We start from the raw sequence: 26529 nt of genomic DNA, 5'->3' as shown, positions 1-26529 counted from the left end.
CCCCCCGCTCAGGGGATGAAAGCGGGACAGCAGCCCGGGCCTGGAGGCACCAAAATGCTTCCGAAGGCTCTTAGGAGCACCCAATGCAGCCACCTGTGGGGTGGGGCACGGCGGCTGGTCATACAGGGACCCCTCGCTCGGTGCTGAGTTGCGGCCCCCCAGGGGGGCTGTTTAGGACGCAGCAATGCACTGTGGCATGGGGGCCAGCACTGCCGGCTAGGGGAGAGCCCCTCCCTGCTGAGACCCCCCCCCAGCATAGCACCCCCCCGTAGAGCCGCACTGGAAAAAGCACCCCAAGACCTGACTCCCAGCCCACCCCACCCACTCTAACCACTAGACCCCAGGGCCTTCATGGGGGGACTAGACAATTGGGGGAAATCTCACCCCTAGAGCCCCTGGTGGGGTCACTGCGCTGAACTGAAAGTTGGGCTTTTCAGGGTTAAAAGGATTTTTTGTTTCCTTCGTTTCCCTCATTACATGTGGCCATCTGGCCCCAAAGCCACCTCGGAAGGGGAGCCAGGACACCTGGGTTCTCCCCAGATCTGGGAGGGGAGTGGAGTCTAGTGGTTACAGCGGGGGGGCTGGGCGCCAGGACATCTGGGTTCAGACTCAGCCCCACGTAAGAGCCCGAGTGGGGGGCGCCCCCCAGGTCCCCTCCCCAGTGCATTGTGGTCTGGTGGCCGGGAGATGAAAGCTTTGGCCTTCTGCTGGCTGGTGAGACGCTGACTGTGCGGCCCGGGGCCCTGTGTGGATTTCACAAGCCCCCCCCCAGCCCAGGTGTGTCCCCCCGCTGGACTGAGAGCTGAGTCAAAGCCACGCTGGTCAGTTCGGAGTCACCCCTGGAGCCGCAGCTGCCGTCAAACTGGGCTTGACACGCTCCGGGCCCCCTGGCTTCCGGCTCCTCTGCGGCTGATGTGTCAGCTGGCCCTCCCCGCTCACAGGCACCATCGCCGGGGGCCCCGACTCAACCACCAGCCCCCACGCCCCTCCCAGAGCCGGGGAGAGAACCCAGGAGTCCTGGCTCCCAGCTCCCCCCCCCACCAACCACTAGACATGACTCCCCTCCTGGGGAGAGAACCCAGGCATCCTGGCTGCCACCCCACCCCCCACCCCCAACACTAGACATTACCTCCCTCCCAGAGCCGGGGAGAGAACCCAGGAGTCCTGGCTCCCAGGGTCCTGCTCTAACCACCAGCCCCCACTCCCCTCCCAGAGCCGGGGAGAGAACCCAGGCGTCCGGCTCCCAGCCTCCCCTCTGCTGGCCTGCTCTGACCCACATGCCTCCCAGGGGAGGGTCCCCTTTGCCTGCTTTCTGCCTTCCCAGGCGCCCAGCGGGCAACCGATGGCTCTGTGTCTCTCCCTAGCCAGAGTGTGTCACTGGCACCCCGATTGACAACCCTCCAGCCCCGTCTCCAGGCGGTCTCCCCCCCTGCCCCCGCCCAACCCGTGGGTCAGCTGCTAGGCCAGAGCAATGGAGAAGTGAGAGCGGAGCTCACTTTTCTCCCCCATAGCTGCCCCCCATGAGGGTTGCCCCCATGCCTGGGGTAGCAAGGGGATCCTATGCCCACTAGAACCATGGATAGAACCCAGGAGTCCTGGCTCCCAGCCCCCCAGCTCTAACCACTAGACCCCACTCCCCTCCCAGAGCTGGGATTGAACCCAGGAGTCCTGGCTCCCAGCCCCACCCCCAGCTGTACCCACTAGACCCCACACTTCTCCCAGAGCCAGGGAGAGAACCCAGGCGTCCTGGCTCCCAGGCCCCCGACTCTCTTCTCAGAGCTGGGGAGTGAACCCAGAAGTCCTGGCTCCCAGCCCCCACACCCCCCAGCTCTAACCACTAGACCCCACTCCCCTCCCAGAGCCAGACATCCAGCTGGCCAGGTCCAGCCCCTCCGTGACCCCGCTCTGTGGGAGCCAAGCTCCCAGCCCACAAGCCCCACTGACAACCCAGCAGTATAAGGGCCCCACTTCACAGCTGCTGGGAAGGGGCCCCCCTCGGCCTGCTGGGAAAGCCAGCCTGGGGCCAGGGGGGAATATAGGCCCCATTGTGTCTGGCCCTGACCTCATAGGTCCATGACCCCCACAGGGCTAGCAACTGTGTGTGTGTGTGTGTGTGGGGGGGTGCTCCTGGGTATCCCAGCCCCTCCTTTCCCAGCAGGGGGCACTGTGGGGCACGGGGTGGGGGCTCCAGCTGGGGGGGCGGGTTTCCTGGCTACCCCAGCAACTCCTTTCCCAGCAGGGGGTGCTGTGGGGAGTGGGTTGGCGGCACTAGCTGGTGGGGTCCTGGCTACCCCAGCCCCATCTCTGCCAGCAGGGGGCGCTGTGGGGCACAGGTTGGGGGCTCCAGCTGGGGGGTTCCTGGCTACCCCAGCGTCTCCTTTCCCAGCAGGGGGTGCTGTGGGGAGTGGGGTGGAGGCGCTGGCTGGTGGGGTCCTGGCTACCCCAGCAGGGGGTGCTGTGGGGAGTGGGGTGGAGGCGCTGGCTGGTGGGGTCCTGGCTACCCCAGCAGGGGGTGCTGTGGGGAGTGGGGTGGAGACGCTGGCTGGTGGGGTCCTGGCTACCCCAGCAGGGGGTGCTGTGGGGAGTGGGGTGGAAACGCTGGCTGGTGGGGTCCTGGCTACCCCAGCAGGGGGTGCTGTGGGGAGTGGGGTGGAGGCGCTGGCTGGTGGGGTCCTGCTACCCCAGCAGGGGGTGCTGTGGGGAGTGGGGTGGAGGCGCTGGCTGGTGGGGTCCTGCTACCCCAGCAGGGGGTGCTGTGGGGAGTGGGGTGGAGGCGCTGGCTGGTGGGGTCCTGGCTACCCCAGCCTCACCTCTGCCAGCAGGGGGCGCTGTGTGAGCCTGGAGTAGCTGGGAACTGCCCCCTGCCCCGCTCCCTCCAGCGCCCCCTGGTGGGACAGGCCACCCTTGCAGCTGCTCCGGGGCGGGGTGGGGGGGGGAATGAGCCTTTTCTGCGTTAAGCAGCAGCGTATCCGGCAGGCCCGCGGCCTGGCCGGCGTGTGAATGGGCCCAGTGTGCGCCGGGCTCGGTGCCAGGTCCCTCGCCATAGAAACCCCCGGCCGCAGCCGTAAACAGGCCATCAGATATTCCCCTCCCGTGCCCGGTGGCCGGGGGTGGGGGGGAGGCAGCGCGAGCCAGTGGAGGGAGCGGGGAGAACACGAGGGAGGGTGAGGAAAGGAGCTGCCGGGGTGGGGGGGGCACTGGAGGGGGCCGGGCTGGCGGGGGTGGGAGGACGGGGAGATGCCCCCAAAGCCAGAGACTAGGCTGGGCTTCAGCCTGCAATATCTCAGCCCAGCGCTAGGGGGCGCTGCCCTCCATCCCCTTCCCCCCCTGGCCGTGCCCAGCCCCACGCCAGGGGACTGGACGGGTGGACACGCTGCTGCCCTCTGCAGGATGCACTGAGAACTGCCCTGTCAACCCCTCCGACAAGGTTCCCCAAACCGTGAGGTGCAAAGGAGCGTTCGGGGGGTGGGGCACGGCTGGGGCCCAGGCCAGCCCCCACGGGGATGGGGAGGGAGCGCCACCCAGCCCCACCCCCGCCCTCAGTCCCTTTACCCCGCCCGCGTCCCTCCCCCATGGAGCGGCAGCCCCACTCCCAGGCCCGGCTGCAGGAGGTGGCGGGGAACTTGGATATAAGGGTGTGGGGTGTGACCCTGAAGAGTCTGGGGACCACTGCGCTAAGAGCTGGGGAGAGATATAGAGAAAACTGTTTTACCGAAGACAGGGAAACTGAGGCACAGAGTAGGGAGGGTGATGGACTAAGGTCACACAGCAAATCAGAGGCAGAGCGAACCCAGGAGTCCTGGCTCCTACGCCCCTGCTCTAGCCACTAGACCCCACTCTCCTCCCAGAGCTCGGGAGAGAACCCAGGAGTCCTGGCTCCCAGCCCCCCACCCCTACATCAGTGTCTCTGGCACGATGGGGTCCCACGCTCACTTGGGGCCAGGAGCTTGTATCGTGATGCACTTCACATGGACATTTAATATCTCAGGAGTGAAAATCTCTCCTGATTACTTGTTTTTATTCTCTCTATTAACCTGGGAACGTTAACAGCAGGAAGGGGCAATATTCTTCTCTGGTATGGAGCCAAGGGCTAAACGACTGGGGTAGATGGGCCCAGGGGCTGATCATGGCGGGGATGGGAGGAGGCGGGATACCGGGGTAGATGGGCCGGGGGGCTGATCATGGGCAGGGGGATGGGAGGAGGCAGGATCCCGGGGTAGATGGGCCTGAGGGCTGATCATGGGGCAGATGGGAGGAGGGGGATACCGGGGTAGATGGGCCCGGGGGCTGATCATGGGGGAGATGGGGGTAGGCAGGATACCAAGGTAGATGAGCCCTGGGGCTGATCAAGGGGGGATGGGAGGAGGCAGGATACCAGGGCAGATGGGCCCAGGGGCTGATCACAGGGGAGATGGGAGGACAGGACATACCGGGGTAGATGGGCCCAGGAGCTGGTCATGGGGGCGGATGGGAGGAGGCAGGATACCGGGGTCGATGGGCCCGGGGGCTGATCACGGGGGGCGAGGATGGGAATGGAAGGATGGGGGATACCAGGTTAGATGGGCCCAGGTGCTGATCACGGGGGCGGGATGGGAGGAGGCAGGATACCAGGATAGATGGGCCCGGGGGCTGATCACGGGGGGGATGGGAGGAGGCAGGATACCGGGGCAGATGGGCCTGGGGGCTGATCATGGGGGGGATGGGAGGACAGGGGACACCAGGGTAGATGGGTCTGGGGACTGATCATGGGGTGGGGGGGGGGGGGCGGGATGGTAGGAGACAGGATACCGGGGTAGATGGGCCCAGGGGCTGATCACAGGGGGTTGGGAGGAGGCAGGATACCGGGGCAGATGGGCCTGGAGGCTGATCACAGGGGGGATGGGAGGAGGCAGGATACCAGGGTAGATGGGCCCGGGACCTGATCATGGGGTTGGGGGGCGTGGGGGGAAGTTTCTCAGCTGGTTCCCTGCCAGGGTTATGAAATTCTGTTATTTTCAGGGACAGCCTCTGCCGGTCAGTTCCTGTCCCCGTCCCCCCCCCCAACCGGTTTGCAAAACAAACACTTGGAAATCCTGACCCGCGTCCAAGACAGGAAGGTCAAAGGGGGGGCTGCGGTGGGGGCGGGCTCGGGGCCGCGACTCACGTCAGCACCTCATTGTAATGGAAACCAGAGCTGGGCCCGCAACCACCACAGACTATGGTGGAATAACATCCCCCCCCCCGGACAGTGTCCCCCCCACAGCCACTGCTCCCCCCCTCCGGCCTCCCAGCCAACGCCCCCTCCCCTGCCCCACAGTGCCCCCCCACCCCACGGCCAGCACCCCAACTCCATACCCTGGGGGAAAGGGCGGGGGGGGGGTGTTCAGGGCTGGGATGTGTATCCCAGCTTGGGGGTACAGGGCTGGGGGGGCAGGGCATGGGATGTGTTAACCCGCGGGGGAGGTCTGGGGGTGCAGGGCAGGGGAATGTGTATCCTGGCTGGGGGGTACAGGGCTGGGTGGGGGGCAGGGCAGGGGTCATGTATCCTAGCTGGGGGGTATGGGGCAGGACTGGAGGGGCAGGGCAGGGGATGTGTATCCTGGCTGGGGGGTACAGGGCTGGGGGGCAGGGCAAGGCAGGGGGGTATGAGGCTGGGGGGGAAAGGCCAGGGGACGTGTATCTCAGCTGGAGGGTAGGGTTAGGGGGGCAGGGCAGGGGACGTGTATCCCGGCTGGTGGGTACGGGGCTCGGGGGCTGAAGGCTGGGGGATGTGCATCCCAGCTGGGGGGGCAGGGCTGGGGGGGAAGGCCGGGGGACGTGGATCCCGGCTGGGGGGCAGGGCTGGGGGGCGAAGGCTGGGGGACATGGATCCCGGCTTGGGGGGCAGGGCTGGGGGGCGAAGGCTGGGGGACGTGTATCCCGACTGGGGGGGCAGGTCTGGGGGGGGAAGGCTGGGGGACATGGATCCCGGCTGGGGGGCAGGGCAGGCGGGGGCAAGGCCAGGGGACGTGTATCCTGGCTCGGGGGGCAGGGCTGGCGGGGGGGACGGCCGGGGGACATGGATCCCGGCTGGGGGGTACGGGGCTGGGGGGCTGAAGGCCGGGGGACGTGGATCCTGGCTGGGAGGGCAGGGCAGGGAAGGGGAGTACAGGGCTGGGGGGGCAGGGCAGGGGACGCGTATCCCGGCTGGGGGGTGCGGGGCTGGGGGGCTGAAGGGTGGGGGATGTGGATCCCGGCTGGGGGGGCAGGGCAGGGAAGGGGGGTCCGAAGCTGGGGGGGGGGCAGGGCAGGGGACGTGAATCCCGGCTGGGGGGCAGGGCAGGCTGGGTGTGGTTGTGCCGCCCGGAGCCAGGACTGTCCCTCCCGCCCCGTCCACACGCAGACAGACGGACGGTTTCCCTGCGTGACTCAGGACAGACCGACTGTCTCAGCCCCCGCCAAGGTGTGTGGTGGGGGGAGGGGAAGAGGGAATCGGAATGTTGGGATCAGCTGTTCAGTCCCCCCCCCGCCCCCTCCCCGGGGAGCTCTGACATCATGGACGGGTCAGTGGAGAAACCCCCTGGCCGGCCTCTGAGGGGCGCTGCGGGTCACTGTCACCGGGGATGGGGACCAGAGGCCCCCGGTGTATCCCTGGGGGAGGGGGCCAGGGATCGGCTGAAGGCAGGGATTGGGGGTCCCCCGTGTATCCCAGGGTGGGGGCAGGGCTGGGTGGGGGGCGGGGATCAGGGTCCCCCTGTGTATCCCAGGTCAGGGCAGTGCTGGGGAGCCAGGGTTCAGGGCCCTCTGTGTATCGCAGGGTGGGGGCAGTCGGGGGGCAGGGATCAGGGCCCCCTCTGTATCCCAGAGTGGGGGCAGGGCTGGGGCGGGTGGGGATTGGGGGCTCCTGTTTATCCCAGGGCAGGGGCAGTTGTGGGGGCAGGGATCGGGTCCCCCTATGTATTGCAGGGTGGGGGCACTCGGGGGGCCAGGGATCGGGTCTCCCTGTGTACTGCAGGGCAGGGGCAATCAGGGGGGCAGGGATCGCGTCCCCCTGTGCACCGGGGTTGCTGGGAGGCACCAGGGCGGGGCGGGGGGGGGCTGCCAGGCTGGGATCTGCCTGCGTGGACAAGTAAAGACAAAGCTGGGGAAGGAATGTGGGGCGGGGGGGTGGGGTGGGGGGGCTTGCGGGTGCCAAGGAAAACAGCCGTTGGAAGGGTAAATATTTAGCTCCAAGGTGACGGGGGAAGCGGCTGGGCCCTGGCTCCCCGCCCGAGGCCCTGCGCAGCCTCACCTGACACCGGGCTGGGGAAGGTGGGAGCGTTGCAGCGCCAGGCGGTTCCCCTGCCCCCCAGCGCCCCGGGGCCGACCCCACGCCTGCAGCTGCCCCCGGGCAGGCGGGCAGGGCTGGAGCGGGCAGGGCCTGGAATTTGGGGCACTGGGGACAGAGACGCACTGCTCGGGGGGCTCGCTGAGCAGTTGTGCACCCTGTGCAGGGAAGACGTACACTGCACGGCTGCACACACGGCATAGATGCACTGCAGGGCTACACACACCGCACGCGGCTATAAACACTGCACAGATGCACTGCATCATTTTGCATACTGCATCGTTACATTGCAGGGCTATACATAATGCACACTGCAGAGCTATACACACTGCATAGATACACTGCAAGGCTATACACACTGCATAGATTCACTGCAAGGCTCTGTACACTGCATAGACACACTGCAAGGCTATACACACACCATACACTGCAGAGCTATACACACTGCATAGATACACTGCAAGGCTATACACACTGCATAGATTCACTGCAAGGCTCGGTACACTGCATAGGCACACTGCAAGGCTATACACACTGCATAGATTCACTGCAAGGCTATACACACACCACACACTGCAAAGCTATACACACTGCATAGATTCACTGCAAGGCTATACACACCATACACTGCATAGCTATACACTCTGAATAGATATGCTGCAGGGCTATACACACACCACACACTGCAGAGCTATACACACTGCATAGATTCACTGCAAGGCTATACACACCACACACTGCATAGCTATACACTCTGAATAGATATGCTGCAGGGCTATACACACTGCATAAATACACTGCAAGGGTATACATGCCGCACACTGCAGGGCTATACACTCTGCACACTTCAGGGTTTTACAAATTGCAAAGATACGCTGCAGGGCTTCACCCTCTGTCACTGCACGGCTCCGCACCCTGCACGGCTCTGCACACTGCACATTGCATGGCTCTCTGCACTGCGTAGCTGTGCCGCACACACTGTCCCTGCACACGGCCAGGCTATAGCCCCTGCCCAGTTAGCCACACCGCGTATGTGCACTGCACACACACTGCCCAGCCCTGCACATGGCCCATAGAGACCCTGCTCACTGCCCCCCCCACACACACTGCATGGCTCTGCAGGCTGCTCACTGCAAGGCAGTGGGCAGTGTGTTAACAGGATGCGGTGCACACACACTGCCCACCGCACGGCCTTGCCCGCTGCACCCTGGGGTTCAGTCCGCCTTGGGGTCCTGCCCCAGCAGTGGTCACCTTGTCGGAGGCCACCAAGCTCTTGTCCTCTGGCCCGTCTGCGCCAGGGAGCATGAACCAAATGGCTTGGGATGGGCCGACACAGGGAGGGTGGCTTCCTAGGGAGCCTGTTCAATGGTGTGTGTGTGTGTGTGTGTGTGTGTGTGTGTGTGTGTGTGTGTGTGTGTCCTGACTCTGCTGGAGGGGATGGGCCCTGCGCTCTGTGAGTGTGTGTGAGTGTGTGTGTGTGTGTGTGTGTGTGTGTCCGTGTCTCTGCCGCCCTCTGCTGGAGGGGATGGCCCTGCGCTCTGTGTGTGTGTGTGTGTGTGTGTGTGTGAGTGTGTGTGTGTGTGTGTGTCCGTGTCCCTGCTGCCCTCTGCTGGAGGGGATGGGCCCTGCGCTCTGTGTGTGTGTGTGAGTGTGTGTGTGTGTGTGTGTGTGTGTCCCCGTGTCCCTGCTGCCCTCTGCTGGAGGGGATGGGCCCTGCGCTCTGTGTGTGTGTGTGTGTGTCCGTGTCTCTGCCGCCCTCTGCTGGAGGGGATGGGCCCTGCGCTCTGTGTGTGTGTGTGTGTGTGTGTGTGTGTCCGTGTCCCTGCTGCCCCCTGCTGGAGGGGATGGGCCCTGCGCTCTGTGTGTGTGTGTGTGTGTGTGTGTGTGTGTGTGTCCGTGTCCCTGCTGCCCTCTGCTGGAGGGGATGGGCCCTGCGCTCTGTGTGTGTGTGTGTGTGTGTGTGTGAATGTGTGTGTGTGTGTGTGTGTCCGTGTCCCTGCTGCCCCCTGCTGGAGGGGCTGGGCCCTGCTCTGTGTGTGTGTGTGTGTGGTGTGTGTGTGTGTGTCCATGCTGCCCTCTGCTGGAGGGGATGGGCCCTGCTGTGTGTGTGTAGGCCACCAGAGGCCGCTCGATTCGTTCGTCCTCCTGTCTTGCACAGGCTGTTACATTTCACCCGCACACGCCTCTGGTGAGTCCAACAGGTGTTTCACTAATGCATCTTCCAGAAAAGCGTCCATCTCCTGGGGCTGTGTATGTGTGTGTGGCTGCATTGTGTGTGTTGTGTTGTGTGTTGTTTTGCATGTGTGTGTTGTGTATTATTGTGTGAGTGTAGATGTGTTGTGCATTCTGTTGTGTTGCATGCATGTTGTGCATGTGTGTATGTGGTGTGAGTTATGATGCGTGTAGCTGGGCTGTGTCTAGTTTGGGTGTATAGGCTGGGTTGTGTGTGTTGCGTGTTGTGTGCCTATTGTGTTGTTGTGTCTGTGTGTAGTTGGGTTGTTGTGTGAGTGTAGCTGGGTTTTGTGTGTGTTGGGTGCGTGGTATTGTGTGTTACGTGCCTATTGTTTTTGGTTGTGTCTGGCTGTAGCTGGTTGCAGGATTGTGTTGGGTGAGTGTTGTATGCCTATTATTGTGTTGTGTCTGTTTGTAGTTGGGTTGTTGTGTGAGTGTAGCAGGGTTGTGTGTGTTGGGTGCGTGTTGTTGCATGTTAGGTGCCTATTGTTGTGTTGTTGTGTCTGTGTATACCTGGGTTGTTGTGTAAGTGTAGCAGGGTTGTGTGTTCTGTGTTGTTTGCCTGGTATTGCGTTGTTGTGTCTGTGTGCAGCTGGGTTGTTGCGTGAGTGTAGCAACAGGGTTGTGTGTGTTGTTGTGTGTTGCACGCCTATTGTTGCGTGGTTGTCTGTGTGTAGCTGGGTTGTTGTGTGAGTGTAGCAGGTTGTGCGTGTTGCATGTTGTGTGCCTATTGTGTTTTTGTGTCTGTGTGTAGCTGGATTGTTGTGTGAATGTAGGAGGGCTGTGTCTGTTGTTGTGTGTTGTTGAGTTGTGTTCTGTGCTTACTGCCCCCCACCCCAGCTCTGGTATTTTGCCCTCCGGGCCCCTAGTTTTCACAGCACCGGCTGTTTCCTTAGTGACTCCCCCCCCCCGCCAGTGCCGGGGCTGGGGGGGGCAGGATGATGCTGGGGGGGGACGGGGGTTGACGCCTCGCAGGAAGCATGCCCAGCTCTGCCGGTGCCCCTCACTCCCGACCCGCAGCCCCCTGCTCGCCCAGCCCCGGACTCCCCCCAGCTCTCCCGGTGCCCCTCATGCCCGAGGGGGGCGAGCTGGGGGGTGGCACTTCGCCCCCAGTCCAACCTCGGTGCCATTCGCAACTTGCTGGACAGAGGCACAGACAGAGCCTTTGGGTCAGGGGCTCCCGGGGGGCAGCGTCAGACTTGGGGCTCTCGCTCCCTCCCCCCCCAGCCACACTGCCGGGGGCGCCATCTGCCCCCACCCCGTGTCTCCTGCTCTGCCCCAGAGCAGCTTTCTAACCACCCCAGCCCCCTTCCCCAGTGAAGTCTAGAGGGAAACTGAGGCATGCTGCAGCATTACGGGCTTCTGGGTGGGCGTGGGGAAGTGAGGTTGGGGGGAAGTGAGGGAGGGGATGTTGGAGGGTATTAGAGGGAGAGTTATTCAAAGCACAATCAGTTCAGGGTGCTCGTCTCCCCCCTCCCCCACCCCCCCAGCTGACAGAGGCCCCACATGCTTCCACCAGGGCAGGCCAGTGGCGTCCACAACTCCGAGACAGGCCCCCCCCCGTCCCCCGCCACGGCTCCCTGGGGCGAATCTGTCCCTGTGGGAGGCTGGCCCAGGGCCCGGCTCCAGGATCCGCCCGGCCTCAGGCTGGCACAGTTTGGCCGAGACCTCGTCATGGGCCAGGGCACTAGCCAGCCACGTGGCCACAGCCCCCAGCTGCGACTCCGTCTCCTGGCCCCCCCCGAGAACAGCCCTTATCCCACCCCTCCCCACCAGCCCCTTTGGGGCTCCGGCCCCAGTCCCTGCTCCCGGCGCCCCTCGCTCAACCCTTCGGGGGACTCCCCGGATCCGTCACCCGGGGGCTGTTTATCTGCCCGGCGGATTTGAGCTCCTCTCGCTCTGACGAGGCTGCGGAGAATAAGAACCCCTGGCGCCGGTGCCCGCCGGAGACCCGGCCTTTCCCGACGGCTCTCCCTTCGCCCCCAAGGCTCCCTGGGCATTTCTCCCAGGGCTTTGAGGCCCCCTCCCCGTTGGTTCTCCACCCCGTTGGCGCCCCCCAGCAGCGGGGCATGGCGTTGATTTCCCGGGGTGCCTCTCCGCCAAGGCATTAGGCCGACACTTCTTTCCTCCTCACCTGGGCCCCCCCTCTGCTCTCACCCTCCTGGCTTTACAATCCCCCCTGCAGTGGGGCGCCTTCTGCAGCTGTCCCGCCCTGGGACCGTAACTGGCCTCCCAGCCCCACCTGGACCCCTCCAGGGCCTGTGTGAGTCACCCCGCCCCCCCGTCACAGCCAGTCATTCCCCCCAAGCAGCAGGGTGACCCCCGACCCCCGCCATGTCCCCTGGGCAGCTCCAGGAGCAGCGTTCAAGCCTTCGGCACCCACCGGGGAGCCGTGCAAAGTGCAGAGGGAAACTGAGGCAAGCACCGGCCCCATCAAAATAGTACAGAAAACTCCCCCTACGTTACAACCCCCCCAGCACCGCCCTGGGGCATCGGGGCTGGGACTGACGGCCCGGGAGAGCACCCCCTGCTGAGCCCCTGCCCCGCTCCTTGCAGCCCAGCGCCCCCCTCTGAGCCCCCGCCCCGCTCCCCACAGCCCAGCGGCCCCTGCTGAGCCCCTGCCCCGCTCCCCGCGGCCCAGCGACCCCGCTGAGCCCCCCACCCCGCTCCCCGCGGCCCAGTGCCCCCCGCTGAGCCCCCTGCCCAACTCCCTGCAGCCCAGTACCCCTCTCTGAGCCCCCGCCCCGCTCCCCGCAGCCCAGCATATCCCAGTGCCAGCTGAAGGGTTTTTCCCTCTGGAAATTCACGTATGTCGCAAAGGGTTTCTTAATAATCTTTGTTGGCTGAGGAGCCCCAGCTGGGCTCATTGTGCAAGGCAGTGAAAACCAAGCTAAGCTCACAACTGAATCCTGCCAACGCAACCAAGTGCAACCGGACGCAAGGCAAGACAAGGGAACCGGGTGCCCCAGAATATCCGGCACCGCTCGGCAACGCCACCCGGCACAGGGCCGCCGACCACAGCACGAGCAGGACGCGAACCGCCCCGAGACAGGGCAATGGTGCACCGCACGACGGGGCGAGGCAACCCGCTGCCATCCAATGGGAGAGAGAAACCGTGCGATAACACAACACGATACCGGGCAACAACACCCACAGCGCCCCAGCGAACCACGTCAGATGCGGCGTCCTATTCCGGACGAGCCCAGGCCGGGAGGGAGTCGGCGGTGCAATGCTGCACCAGGAAACGACGCGGCCCACTTCTCATGCAACGCAAGCGAAAGTCGCGCAATCAAACGTGCGAGAAAACACGACAGTGTAAAGCACTATCAGGCAGTAATGCAATGAACTATGTGTCGCCGTAGCGTGCGGCAGAATGCACCGCAAGGAAACACAGGGCGAATCAGGCCACAGATCAGCGCGGAAGAGAGAGGAATGCAAGGAAAAGCAACGCCACACCAGGCCATAATGCCGCACAATCCAGGGCCGCCCAGAGGATTCAGGGGGCCTGGGGTCTTCGGCGGCGGGGGTCCTTCCGCTCCCGGTCTTCGCCGAAGACCCGGAGCGGAAGAAGTCGCGGCAGGTCCTTCACGCCAGGTGTGTTCAGCGGCACTGAAGGACCCACTGCCGAAGTGCTGCCGAAAACTCTCCTGGGGGCCCCTGCGGGGCCCAGGGCCTGGGGCAAATTGCCCCATTTGCCCCTCCTCTGGGAGGCCCTGGCACAATCTAATGCAGGGGTTCTCAAACTGGGGGTTGGGACCCCTCAGGGGGTCACGAGGTTATTACACAGGGGGTCGCGAGCTGTCAGCCTCCACCCCAAACCCCGCTTTGCCTCCAGCATTTATAATGGTGTTACATATAAACAAAGGGGGTTTTAATGTACCGGGGGGTCGCACTCAAAGGCTAGCTGTGTGAAAGGGGTCGCCAGGACAAACGTTTGAGAACCAGTGAAATGCCACAGAATATAAGGCGAGCGACAACAACACAATCAAATGTCACGGAACAGAATCCGCCATCTATAAAACTCCCGAAACGAGAGTGAAATACAGTGGGACAGAAGCCACTGCCGGGCCGGAGAACGGGATCCGGTAGGACGCCGTGCGGTAGAAGACACTGCCGGGCCGGAGAACGGGATCCGGTAGGACGCCGTGCGGTAGAAGACACTGCCGGGCCGGAGAACGGGATCCGGTAGGACACCGTGCAGTAGAAGACACTGCCGGGCCGGAGAAAGGGATCCGGTAGGACGCCGTGCGGTAGAAGCCACTGCCGGGCCGGAGAAAGGGATCCGGTAGGACGCCGTGCGGTAGAAGACACTGCCGGGCCGGAGAACGGGATCCAGTAGGACGCCGTGCGGTAGAAGCTGCTGCCGGGCCGGAGAACAGGATCCGGTAGGACGCCGTGCGGTAGAAGACACTGCCGGGCCGGAGAACGGGATCCGGTAGGACGCCGTGCGGTAGAAGCCGCTGCCGGGCTGGAGAACGGGATCCGGTGGGACGCCGTGCGGTAGAAGCCGCTGCCGGGCCGGAGAACGGGATCCCGTAGGACACCATGCGGTAGAAGACACTGCCGGGCCGGAGAACGGGATCCGGTAGGACGCCATGCGGTAGAAGACACTGCCGGGCCGGAGAACGGGATCCGGTGGGACGCCGTGCGGTAGAAGCCGCTGCCGGGCCGGAGAACGGGATCCGGTGGGACGCCGTGCGGTAGAGGCAGTTGAATAAAGTGCCACGCAATGCAACACAACGTCACCCAGGGCAGTAATGCAGGAGAACACAACGCAATCCCATCACACAATACAGGCCACAATGCAACCGAATGGGATGCCGTGCAAGGCACCAACACAATATTATCACTACAATACACCCCACCCTGCCCCCGTGACATCACCAGCGCCCCTGCCGCACGGGAACCTTGCACGGGCAGTGCACAAGCCCCCTGGACTCAGGCCCCCCCGCCGCACAAATCCAGGACCCACCCACACGGTGCAGGGCCCGAGATTTCACGCACACCCAGAGAGCAGGGCCCAGCCCCTCCAGCAGGGGGCGGCAGGGACAACCCCCCCCCCTGCACCCACCCACCCCCCCAACACACACACACAGCTCGGGGCTGGTCAGGCTGCAAGGACCCGGCCCCCGGCTGTGCTGGGTTGGGGGAGGCTGCTCCTCCCCCGGGATGCGGGGCGGGGGGGGTGCGGTCTGGCTCTGCTGACGCAAGGGTTGAAATGCAGGAGTCCCAGGCCGGCTTGTGGTGGTGGGGGGGGGTTCAGTCTTGCACCACCCCCCAGGGGCACAATTACCAGGAAGCGGCTGCAGGTGCAGGCGACTGGCCCAGCTGGGTCTGGCTTAGAGGCATGAGTCAGACAGGCCTCTGGCCGGCAACCCAACCCCTCACTCCCGACCCGCAGCCCCCTACTAGCCCGGCCCTGGGCTCCCCCCCACAGCTCTGCCCGTGCCCCTCACTCCCGACCCACAGCCCCCTACTAGCCCGGCCCTGGGCTCCCCCCCCCACAGCTCTGCCAGTGCCCCCTCACTCCTGACCCCCAGCCCTGGCTAGCCCGGCCCTGGGCTCCCCCCCGCAGCTCTGCCGGTGCCCCTCACTCCCGACCCCCAGCCCCTGCTAGCCCAGCCCTGCACCCCCAGCTCTGCTGGAGCCCCTCACTCCCAACCCACAGCCCCTGCTAGCCCAGCCCCCCTCAACCGCCCCCAGCTCAAATGACAAAGGAGTCGGGTCTGCCCTGACACACAGATTCCTGGGACAGCTGCAGGCCGGCGCTGGGGCTTAGACAAACACATGGCTCATATCCTCGCCCCCCGCCCGTCTGCACCCGCTCGCGCGCACACACACACACACACACACACCCCCGCTGAGTACACAGGAAGCCGGGGTCCCCCTGCATGGGGCCAGCCTGTGACGCAAACGTCCCGTGTCACGGCAGGCCCAGGCGGCCGCAGTGCGGTGGGGCTGGCACCAGGCCCGGGCCGCGGTCTGGCCAGGCGCACGGGCAGCCGGAGAGGGGTGGGCGGGAGGGGGGGGAGTGCGTCCGCACAGACAGAGGGGGCAGTGATCCACACGGAGACACTGACACACACACGCAGCACGGCAGCCTGGGAGCCAGGAGCATGGACACACGCCACGTGTGTGTGTGTGTGTGTGTGTGTGTGTGTGTGTGTCCCTGCTGCCTCCTACTGGAGGGGCCAGGCCCTGTTCTCTGTGTGTGTGTGTGTGTGTTTGTGTGTGTGTGTCCCTGCTGCCTCCTACTGGAGGGGCTGGGCCAGGGGTGGGCACAACATGGCTCAGCCCCCCTCCGGCTCCTACGCGCTCCAGTGGCCCCCTCCAGTGATCCAATAGGAGCTTTAGGGGGGTACCTGCGCACGGGGCAGGGCGCAGAGACGCCTGGCCGCGCCTCCGCCTAGGAGCCGGAGGTGGACATGTCGCTGCTTCCGGGAGCTGCTTGAGGTAAGCGCTCCTCAGAGCCTGCACCCCTCAGCCTAACCCCACGCCCCAACCCCCTGCCCCAGCCCTGATCCCTCCCTCCCTCCAAACCCCTCAGTCCCAGCCCAGAGCACCCTCCAGGACCCCCAAACAGAGCACTCACTGCCTCCCCACCCCAACCCCAATTTTGGGAGCATTCATGGCCTGCCGTACAATTTCTATTCCCCGATGTGGCCCTCGGGCCAAAAAGTTTGACCACCCCTGGGCTGGGCCCTGCTCTGTGTGTGTGTGTCCCTGCTGGAGGGGCTGGGCCCTGCCCTGTGTGTCAGTCACATGGGACCTGTGCCCTAGTGGGCCAAGCACCGGCCTGGGCCTCAGGACGCCTGGGTTCTGTCCCAGCTCCAGTTGGTGACCTTGGCCAGGTCCCTTCCTTGCTGTGTGCCTCAGTTTCCCCACATGTGTGCAAGGGGGATGGTGCCCCAGCCCCTCCCTTTGGCGAGCCTGGCGAGCTGTCGGGCAGTGAGCGCCAGGGATTGTGGGCATTGGACGGGTTGAGGGGAACCCTAGGGCAGATCCCGGCGGGGGGATCCCCGAAACAGACGGGGACCCAGGCAGCTTCTCTTTTTTCAACCACTGCATCAGCGAACCCTGCCTCAGCTTGGCATCTGTCTGGCAGGGGTCATGGGTCATGGGGAGGTCAGGGGTCACGTACATCTGCACTATAGGCTCAGGGTCACAATGGGGGGTTGGAGGGGTCACTATGGGGGTCAGAGTTCACAATGGGGCCTATCCACTTACTGCTATAGGCCCAGAGGTAGGGGTCACAGTGAGGGGTCAGGGGACACTATGGGGTCAGGGTTCATGGTATAGGTTAAAGATCATGTGGAAGTCAAGGGTCATGCACTCTAGGCCCAAAGTCAGGGGGTCACTGGGCGGGTCAGAGGTCACTGTTCTCTACTGGAGGACTCCTCCCAGAATCCTTTGCAAGAAGTGGCCAAGGCCCTTCCTTGCAGGGGCTTCTGCAAAGGATTCTGGGTGATGGGCTTGATCCGCCTCCCCCCACACCCCCATTGCTTTGGGGTCACCTTGTACTGAGCAGCACCCCATAGATCCCGGCTGCTGGGCCCCATCCCTGCCCAGCACAAGCCAGCTCGGGTCGTGGGGTGGGGAGGGGAATGACTGGAACTGCCCCAGCCACCCCCCAGACAAAGCAGATTCGGGGCTTGGGTGCGGTGGTGGGTAAAAGGGGGCAGTGGGGGGAGGGGGAGGGAATACCCCGATCGCAAGGCCACTGAGCCAGATGGCGAGGGATCCCCCAGCCCTGGGGTGCCCTGTCTCCCTGTGACACCCCCGAGCGCCGCGTCTGATCTCCCCCCCCGGCCCCTCAACTCCTGCCTTGGGACTGGGGGCAGGACAGCAGGATCGATTGGAGGCCATAAAGTGAGAGAGAGAGAGAAGGGTGGGTGTGGATGGATCGATGGATGGGGGGGTTGCGTGGGGATGGCTGGTGGGGCAGTTGTCTATGAGAGGGGGCTGTACGGGGTGGGGGCTATATAGGGTGGGGTCTGTACGGGGTGGGGTGATGGGGCAGGGGGCTGAACGGGTTGGGGGCTGTATGGGGTGGGGTGATGGGAGGGGGGCTATATGGGGTGGGGACTGTACAGGGAGGGGGGTGCCCGGGGGCGGTTGGCTGCTCCGGGCGGGGACGCCTGGCACACGAGGCAGCAAGCGGGGGCAGGGCTGGGGATCGGGCCCCCGTGGCAGCCCCAGGCCCCCCATGGCTCCAGCCCCGGCAGGGGCCGGGGGATCCCAGACAGGCCGGGGGAAGCCGGCAGCGGCTGGCGGGCAGGGGCAGGGGCAGGGCGGGCACTGCCCTCCTGGCTCCGATGACTCGTTCTGGCTGTGCTGGGTCATTTCACGCTGGGATCTGCTGGCTGGGAAAGATTGGACGCCAGTAGGGGAACTGAGCAGAGAGCCAGGGAGAGAACCCAGGAGTCCTGGCTCCCAGCCCCCCCGTGCTCCAACCCCTAGACCCCACTCCCCTCCCCGGGGCGGGGAGAGAACCCAGGAGTCCTGCCCCATCCTGGACCTGCAGGATCGTCCCAGCGTGGAAACGCGGCTGAACTGTACCCAACTCCCCCCGCCTGCCCCCACTGTCCCACAGCGCCCCCTGCTGGGAGAGGTGGGGCTGTGGGAGCCAGGAGCCACCCCACCCCTCCAGCCAGCCGCCCCCCCCCACCCGCCGGCTGACCCTGCCAGGGCTTTGTGGCTGCCTCTCCCCCCTTGGTGGCCCTGGCTGCCCTGCCCTGGCGGGTTTGTGGCCAGCCTGAGACATGACGCCGAGGCCACCCCAAAGCCCTGGGCTCCCCCCGCCAGCCCCACACTGCCCCACCACAGGGAAGGCAGGACGCCAGATGAGCTCAGAGCCTGGGGAGCAAGGGGGGATCTGGGGCATTTGGATCCTCAGCCCCCCATCCCGAAACACACTGGGGGGATCCCAGACACTGAATCAGCTCTGGGGGTGCCCCCCCACTCCAACCCCCCCCCCAGACTCCTGGGATCCATATGAGCCCAGAGACCCCAAGTGGCCCCGATTACCCTGAGGGGCTGTTGGGCCATGGGGGGTATGGAGGTCACGTGCTCCTGACTGGAGGGGGCCGAGTCACCCCCCTAGGCTATGTCCCCCCTTTCTGGGACTCAGCTTCCCCTGGGGTTGGAGATCCCACATAGCACCCTCCACAGGCCTCTTGGGGCCAGTGCCCCCCCCTCCGAAAAGCTCCCCCCCCATTTCACTGCTGGAACTATTCTGAGGTTCAGAGAGGAGCTGGGGGGCGGGCGCTGGGCAGAGCTACAGACACACAATGCAACACAACACAGCGCTGCATGCAACACAATGCAACACAACGCTGCATGGAACACAATGCGACACAATACAGCGCTGCACAGTGAGAAACAACACAGCACAGCGCTGCATGCAACACAACACAACACAATTCAACACAACACAGCGCTGCAGAATGCAACACAACACAACACAGCACAGAACTACCCAGTGGGAAACAACAGACCATAATGCAACTCAACACAGCACTGCCCACTGGGAAACAGCACAATCCAATGTCACATAACACAGGGTAGGAGAAGACCACATACTGTCCCACAACCAAATGTGCCACACTGAAATACAATGTAACGTGGTGTGATACAAGGGAACACAATACACAACACAACAGCTCAGTGGAACACAAAACAATGCTGCCAAGTACACACAGTACAGCCAGTGTTATGAAAGGTTACACAACTCAGCACAATGGCATTCAACACACTGCAGCAACACAATGCAACACAACGCAGGACGACATACAGATGCAACACAACCCAGAGACATAACACAAAGCAAGACAACACCACATGGATGTAACTGCAATGCAACAGAATACAATAGAGGGTGCAACACAAATCAAGACAACACAACATCATGCACAATGCAAGACAACCCAGCCAGCACCACACACAATACAACAGAAGGTGACACAGGAAGTCTCAACACAACAACAGCGCAACCTGGGACCGACACAACCCACCGTACCCCTGGTGAAGAGGCCGCTCACCAGCCACACAGCACCACATGGGACAACTTCAGGTCAAACACAACACCAACCACAAGACAACACAACTCGGCTTGGGGTCGGGGCTTTCCACACTCACCCTACCCACCCACAGCGCTTTAGCAGGGATCCAGACAACACAACACAACACAACTTGGTGTTGTGCAGGCTCGTCCCTGCTCACTGACCCTCCCCTTCCAAAATACCCTTCACAAACTGCACACAACACAACTCAACACAACAGGGCTTGGTCTACGGTCCCGCCATGAGACGCGAGCCGGGCTGGATCGCGGATTGCAGAGGAGGCGGCTCTCGCCCCCTGGGGGTGCAGAAGGTGGGTGTTGTGTTGTGTTGTGTTGTGTCACAACAACTCTGCCTCGGCCGCGGAGCAGCTGGGAAAAAGGAGCAAGCGGCGCCCTCTGGTGGCTGCAACCTGGAGCCGCAGCCTGCGCAAGAGGACCGGGGGCTGGTTCGGGGTTGGTTTCTTGGGGCGCGGGGGGGGGGGGGGGCGAGGCGGCAGCGTCCGTGCTGGGGAGGGACGGACGGATAGACAGACAGCCGGGACACGCGTTTGGTTAGTTAGTGTAGGGCCCCAGGTAAACACCTGGAAAGAGGCCAAAATATCCCGGTCTGTGAGTGGTGTGGGGAGGCCAGGCTGGGCTAGCAGGGGGCTGCCGGTGGGGAGTGAGGGGCACCAGCAGGGCTGGGGGGGTGCCAGGGGGGCTGGAGAATCTGGGTCAGGAGTGAGGGGCACCAACGGGGCTGGGGGGGTGCCAGAGGGGCTGGGGGCAGGGGGATGAGAGTGAGGGGCACTGCGGGGCTGGAGGGCGCCGGGGGGGCTGGGGGTCAGGAATGAGGGGCACCAGCAGGGCTGGGGGGGTGCCAGCGGGGCTGGAGGCTCTGGGTCAGAAGTGAGGGGCGCCAGTGGGGCTGGGGGTGAGGGGCACCGGCAGAGCTGGGGGGGGTGCCAGGGGGGCTGGGAGTGAGGGGCGCTGGGGGGGTGCCAGGGGGCCTGGGGGCTGTGGGTCAGGAGTGAGGCGCACTGGCGGGGCTGGGGGGGTGGAGGCTCTGGGTCAGGAGTGAGGGGCGCCAGCAGGGCTGTGGGGGGTGCGGGGGGGGGCTGGAGGATGTGGGTCAGGAGTAAGGGGCACCAGCGGGGCTGGGGGGGTGCCAGAGGGGCTGGGGGCAGGGAGTGAGGGGCACCGGCGGGGTTGGAGGGCGCCAGGGGGCCTGGGGGTCAGGATTGAGGGGCACCAGCAGGGCTGGGGGAGTGCCAGGGGGGCGGGAGGTTCTGGGTCAGGAGTGAGGGGCACCAGCGGGGCTGGGGGGGTGCCAGGGGGGCTAGAGTGAGGGGCGCCAGCGGGTCTGCGTCCGGGATCCCGTTCAGCAGTTGCAGGTTCCCAGAAATCCTGTGAGTTCATCACCCGAGACGCGGCGGCTCCGGGTTTCGGGGCGGGGGGGGGCAGTTAATGGCCCCAAATGTCGCTGAGGCTGAGAAAGGGGCGAAGGCAGGACACTGCCCCCAGCATCTCCCCTGGCAGGGGAGCGGGGGTCTGGCTGGCTCAGGGGGGCAGGGAATGAGACACGGGGCCTTTCCCCTCTAGGGGGTGCCAGCTCCCATCTGCCCCCAGGTCTGTGAGCTGCTTCCCCCCAGCCCCCCTCACTCCCGACCCGCAGCACCCTGCCAGCCCAGCCCCCCACGCCCAGGCCCCGGTCTCCTGGGGGCTCTAGAACGCCTGGGTTCTGTGAGGCGGGTTCCAGAACGGTGGAGCCACCGCGGGCTCTGTCCAGGCCCCTGGCCCTGCCCCGCCTCCTGGTGCCCCCTGGCGCGCACAGCCTGACCGCCCAGCACTGAGGGTCTTTGCCATGTGCTCCCTGCAGGGGGCGCTCCTGGCACGGGAAGGGAGCTGCCCCCGCCCCTGCCCCGCCCGCGTAGGGCTTGGGATGAAGACAGGCTCTGGCCCCCACCCGCCCCTGCCTCTGCTCTGCCTCCTGCTGGCGCTGAGTGTCGGGGGGGCTGGTGAGTGGGGGGCTGGCCCCTAGGGATGGGACCCAGGTGTCCGGGATGGCAGCATGAGGCACTGGTCCCTGCAGGACCCCGCAGCTCCCAGCCTGGGGGCCAGGATGGGAGGGGGGAGGCAGCCGGGGAACCTGTGCAGGGCGGCCCCCAGCCCCAAAGGGGAGAGTGGGGAAGGGACGAGCGAGAGGGGATGGGGGGACCGAGGCGGCCGGGAAGGATCGGGGCCAGTCTCAACTCTGCCCCTCCCCACAACAGGTGCCCCAGGGTTAGGCAGCTTCTTCAGACCCCTGAGTAAGTAACTGCCCCTCCCCACCACCTCATCCCCTCCCTCCCTGCCGCCCCCACAGGCCCACCCCCACATTTACTGCCCACAACTCCCATCTGCTTCCCTTCCCTACTCCTCAGCCCCACTGAATCCCCCCATTGTGCCCCCCCCGGCCACCCCACATCCCCTGCTCTGGGCTAGAGCAGACCAAGGGTGCCCCCTGGGGGGGAACACAAAGAATGACCTGGACCTCAAAGTGGGCCGGGGGAGGGACAAGGGGCCTGGGAGGATGGGGGGGGGGGGGGCGGGAGGCAGCTGGCACTAACAGGGGTGTCCCCCCCCAGCCTGCGCTCAGCCCCCCTCCCTGCGGAAGCCCTGCGGCGGCAACCCCGAGAGGTTCTACCCCAGCCAGTGTCTGCAGAGGAGATGCTGCCACGCCAACGGCACCTGCTACCACCGTGCCACCGATGGTGAGCGCCCCCCGGAGCCGGCCGCCCCCCGGAGCCGGCCGCATCCCCACCTGGGGCTCTGTGCCCCCAGCTCCCGAGGGGGTCCCCCTATAACCAGCCACCGTGTGCCCTACCCGAGAGCCAGCCGCAGCCGCAGCCCCGCCCCGGAGGCGGCTGGTGGATGCCGAGCTGCCCCAACCCTCCCTTTCCTTGGCAGCGCCGCGCCAGCGCCGGAATGCCGGGATCCTGGGGGGGATCTGCGTGGGGGCCGCCGGGCTGTTCCTTTGCGTCTGCGTCGCCTGGTAGGTAACGGCTGGAGCAGAACCACCCCGGGCTCCATGTCCCCGGGGGGGAGGGGGAGGGAACCGGAGCCATGCGGTCGGGTGGCTGGAGCGTCCCACGAGCACAGATGGGGCTCAGGATCCGCCCGGACTCCTGGGTCCTCCAGCCTCAGCGCTGGAAGCGAGCCAGCTTTCCACACACCCCAGTCCTGGCTGAGAGCTCAATGGCTGAGCCCAGCAAAGGACCTGGGGCCTTTCCCCTCTAGGGGGCACCAGTTCCCATCCAGCCCCAGGGCAAGGACTGGCTGGCTCAGGGGGTTGGGGAATGGGACATGGGGCCTTTCCCATTTGGGTCACTAGATACCCCAAAACACTCCCCTCCCATGTGAGAACCCAGTTGTCTCTCCCCCCCGCCCCTGCCCTAACCACAAGGCCCCACTCTCCTCCCATAGCCGGGGAGAAAACCCAGGTGTCCTGGCTCCCCCCCCCCCCGCTCTAATCACTAGGCCCCACTCTCTTCCCATAGCCAGGGAGAAAACCCAGCCCCCCTGGCTCCCAGCCCCCCATTCTCTCTCTGCTCCCCACAGCAGGCTGAAGGGCAGCCGGGCGGCAGGGAAGGAGGCGGGGGAACCAAAGTCAAAGTCGGATGCAGAGTTGGCTGATTATCTGATGAAGCTGCTGGAGGAGAGCGACCAGGAGGAAGAGGAGAGGATGGAGCCTAGGGAGGAAGAGCCAAAAGAAGGGGGGGAGTAGGGACAGGCTGGGGGGCAGCTGCCCCACCCCCATTTGGACTGCTGCACCCCTCACACAATAAAGGATTAATTTTTTCCACTTCTTTCCAGATCAGCTGGGGGGCACATGCTGCCCCCACGTTCTCTTCCCCCATCCGGATCCCTGAAAACACAGCCCCTGTGCTCCACCCCAGAATGGGGGCAGGGAATGGGGCACGGGGCCTTTCCCCTCTAGAGGGCGCCGGCTCCCATCCGGCCCCAGGGTGGAGACTGGCTGGCTCAGGGCAGAGGTATGGGACACAGGGCCTTTCCCCTCTAACCACTAGCCCCCACTCCCCTCCCAGAGCTAGGGAGAGAACCAGGAGTCCTGGCTCCCAGCCCCCCACTCTAACCACTAGACCCCGCTCCGCAGCGTGTGACGCAGGACAAGGAAGCACGGAACAGAGGGCCTGAGACACAAAGTGTTTTAAATACAAATGAAACTTCCCTGCGATGGACAGACAGATGGACAGATGCCCCTCTGCCGGGTCAGGAGAGCCAGCACCCCCCCCAAGCTCTGCCGTCCCAGCGCCGGGCGAGGGGTCCCCAGATACGCGGCCCCCGAGCGCAGGGGCTGGGTGTCTCTGTCCCTCTGTCCTGGGGCCAGTTCGGTCCGTCTGTCTCGCAGCCCTGTGGGTGCTCTTGGATCGGTGAGGGGGTGAGGGGTGCTGGTCCCAGACAGATCCCCCATCCGACTTGCCCCCCCACAGGGCTCCATCCCAAGAGGCATCTGGAAGAGACAGACAGTTGGTCATAAGCTGAAGGGGGGCGTGCTTGAGTTGGGTGGGGGGAGGGGAACATGGCGCTAGGGGACGCTGTGCTGGTGGGGGAGGGGAGGTTGGTGTTCCTTCTCAGCCCTTTCGCAGGGGGAAGGGTTTGGGGAGTAGGGCAATGTGGGCAGGGTCGGGGGCAGACAGGGTTTGGGGGCAGGATTTGGAGGGGCCCGAGGGGCAGGGCAGAGCTTGGGGGCACAAGGGTGCAAGATTTGGAGTCAGGGTTTGGAGGTAGGGTTTGGGGGCACAGGGAGTGCAAGGTTTGGAGGCAGGGCTTGGGTGCAGAGGGGTTGGGGACAGGGCTTGGGGGGCACAGAGGATCCAAGGATTGGAGGCAGGGCTTGGGGGGCAGAGTGGCGGGGAGAGGATTTGGGGGGCACAGGGGGTAGGGCTTGGGGGCACAGCAGAGAGGACAGGGTTTGGGGGCACAGGGGGTGCAAGGATTGGAGCCAGGGCTCGGGGGGCACAGGGTAGAGAGGACAGGGTTTGGGGGCACAGGGGGTGCAAGGATTGGAGCCAGGGCTTGGGGGGCACAGGGTAGAGAGGACAGGGTTTGGGGGCACAGGGGGTGCAAGGATTGGAGGCAGGGCTTGGGGGGCAGAGGGACCAGGGCTTGGGGACACAGAGGGCAGGGCAGAGAGGACAGGGTTTGGGGGCACAGGGGGTGCAAGGATTGGAAGCAGGGCTTAGGGACACAGGGGGCAGGGCAGTGGGGACAGGATTTGGGGGGCACAGGGGGCAGGGTTACCTCTAGACCGTCTCCCGGGTCGGGGGCCCCTGGCTCCCGCGCACGGGGCCCAGGGCCAGCGGGCCGGGTTGGCGCCGGGACCAGCGGCGGGAGAGCTTGCGGGCGAGGCGGGCCAGGGTGCCCCCCTTGGCGGCGTAGTCACGCCCCAGCTCCTCGGGCGCCAGCTCCAGGTTGCCCGTGTACCAGAGCACCCAGCCCAGCAGGCTCAGGAAGACCAGCACCGCCCCCGAGTAGATCAGCAGGTCTCCGAAGTCCTGGCCCCGCACCCGCAGCCGGGCGAAGATGCCCGTCAGCAGCGCCCCCATGCCCGCCCCGTCCAGCAGCAGCGCCAGGCCCAGCGCCAGGCGGCACCGGCCCAGCCCCCCCGAGGCCATGGCGGGGGGGGCAGCTCCCGAGGGGGTGAGGGGTCCGGCGGGGGGGGGGGGGGCAGAGACCCAGCAAGGCCCCGGGCTGGGAGGCCGCGGTCAGGTGCGCTGAGAACTGGGCAGGGCGGGACCCAGCAGGTATCGCTCCCTGCCCGGGGTTAACCCTTCCCTGCCGGGCACAGGCTGATGGGCGCGGCTGGGATGGTCACGCCTAGCTGGAGAGAGAACTCAGGAGTCCTGGCTCCCAGCACCCCGCCCCTTCTAACCACTAGCCCCCACTTCCCTCCCAGAGCCCGGGAGAGAACCCAGGATTCCTGACTCCCCCCCCCAACCACTAGACCCCACTCCCCTCCCAGTACTGGGGAGAGAACCCAGGCGTCCTGGCTCCCAGCCCTCCCCCCACACAAACACAATAGAGGGCGGGGCCTGGCTCAGTCACCGGGTCACTCAGATTCGCTCTACCTGCTGAGATCAAAGGAGACCCTGCCTACCCCTAAACCCCGCCCCCAGGTGTGCTTATCCAATCAGATGTGCGGAACGCCCCCCACTTCCTGCTCACCTTTACCTGTCCGGCCAATGAGAGCCCAGACGGTGGGGAAGGCCCAGTGGAGGTTGCTTTTAACCCATTCCTAACAGGTACGGGCCGCTCAAAGTTATAAACCCAGCATGGGTGAAACCCCCCCGGAGACAACCCGCGAGTCCTGGCTGTCCCCCACCCCCCATCCCACTTCTGTCCCCTCCCCGAGCTGGGGGGAGAACCCAGGAGTCCTGGCTCCCAGCCCCTCCCCCCGCTCTAACTACTAGATCCCACTCCCCTCCCAGAGCCAGGGGGAGAATCCAGGAGTCCTGGCTCCCAGCCCCACCACCTTCTAACCACTAATCCCCACTCCCCTCCCAGAGCTGGGGAGAGAACCCAGGTGTCCTGGCTCCCAGCCCAGAGGGAGGGCTACCCCTGTTTTTCGGGACACTAACTTGAGCCATGGGACACCACCAGACTGAATTCCCTGCCCAGCCAGGCTGGTCACTTAGCCTGTCTGGGCCTCAGTTTCACCATCCCTACAATGGGTAAAGCAGCCCTGCCCTGCCTTGTGGGTGGTGGTGGGTAAATAGCCTGCAGCTTGTGAGGCACCCAGAGGCCATGGTGATGGGGGCCCGAGGAGGCCCTGCGGCGGGGAGGAGCCTGCTGATATCACAATGCCAGGCCCCAGGTCAGAGGTTCCGGGCCGGCCCAGAGCAGCATGGGGCAGTGATGCTGGGAGCACCCTGCGCTGGGGCCATGGGCCCCTGGGTGCTGGCAGCCACAG

The 26529-nt window shown here is 65.0% G+C and overlaps 2 protein-coding genes across 2 annotated transcripts; one reads left to right on the top strand and one right to left on the bottom strand.

The window, feature by feature from the left end:
• Positions 1-19819: 19819 nt before the first annotated feature.
• Positions 19820-23322, top strand: LOC141976867 (uncharacterized). The gene is made up of 5 exons (XM_074938032.1): positions 19820-20030; positions 21830-21865; positions 22184-22309; positions 22506-22590; positions 23157-23322. The coding sequence occupies exons 1-5, from the start codon at positions 19820-19822 to the stop codon at positions 23320-23322; spliced, it is 624 nt and encodes a 207-aa protein (XP_074794133.1).
• A 431-nt stretch (positions 23323-23753) lies between these two features.
• Positions 23754-25234, bottom strand: TMEM238 (transmembrane protein 238). The gene is made up of 2 exons (XM_074937499.1): positions 24861-25234; positions 23754-24069 (listed from the first exon to the last, which is right to left on the bottom strand). Exon 1 carries the CDS (start codon positions 25232-25234, stop codon positions 24863-24865), a length of 372 nt encoding a protein of 123 aa, XP_074793600.1. The 3' UTR covers positions 23754-24069; positions 24861-24862.
• Between the last annotated feature and the right edge of the window lie 1295 nt (positions 25235-26529).

This window comes from Natator depressus, chromosome 23, assembly GCF_965152275.1.
Source record: "Natator depressus isolate rNatDep1 chromosome 23, rNatDep2.hap1, whole genome shotgun sequence".
NCBI classification, from domain to species: domain Eukaryota; kingdom Metazoa; phylum Chordata; order Testudines; family Cheloniidae; genus Natator; species Natator depressus.
The sequence above is the reverse complement of the archived record's forward strand: the minus strand, read 5'-3'. Positions and strand labels throughout refer to the sequence as shown.

Bases quoted from the DNA above. Each gene is read 5' to 3' on its own strand.
- LOC141976867 (XM_074938032.1), top strand. From the start codon at position 19,820: ATGAGACGCGAGCCGGGCTGGATCGCGGATTGCAGAGGAGGCGGCTCT. The intron at 21,866-22,183 runs GTAAGTAACTGC...GTCCCCCCCCAG, and splicing joins CAGCTTCTTCAGACCCCTGA to CCTGCGCTCAGCCCCCCTCC. The intron at 22,591-23,156 runs GTAGGTAACGGC...TGCTCCCCACAG, and splicing joins CTTTGCGTCTGCGTCGCCTG to CAGGCTGAAGGGCAGCCGGG.
- TMEM238 (XM_074937499.1), bottom strand. From the start codon at position 25,234: ATGGCCTCGGGGGGGCTGGGCCGGTGCCGCCTGGCGCTGGGCCTGGCG.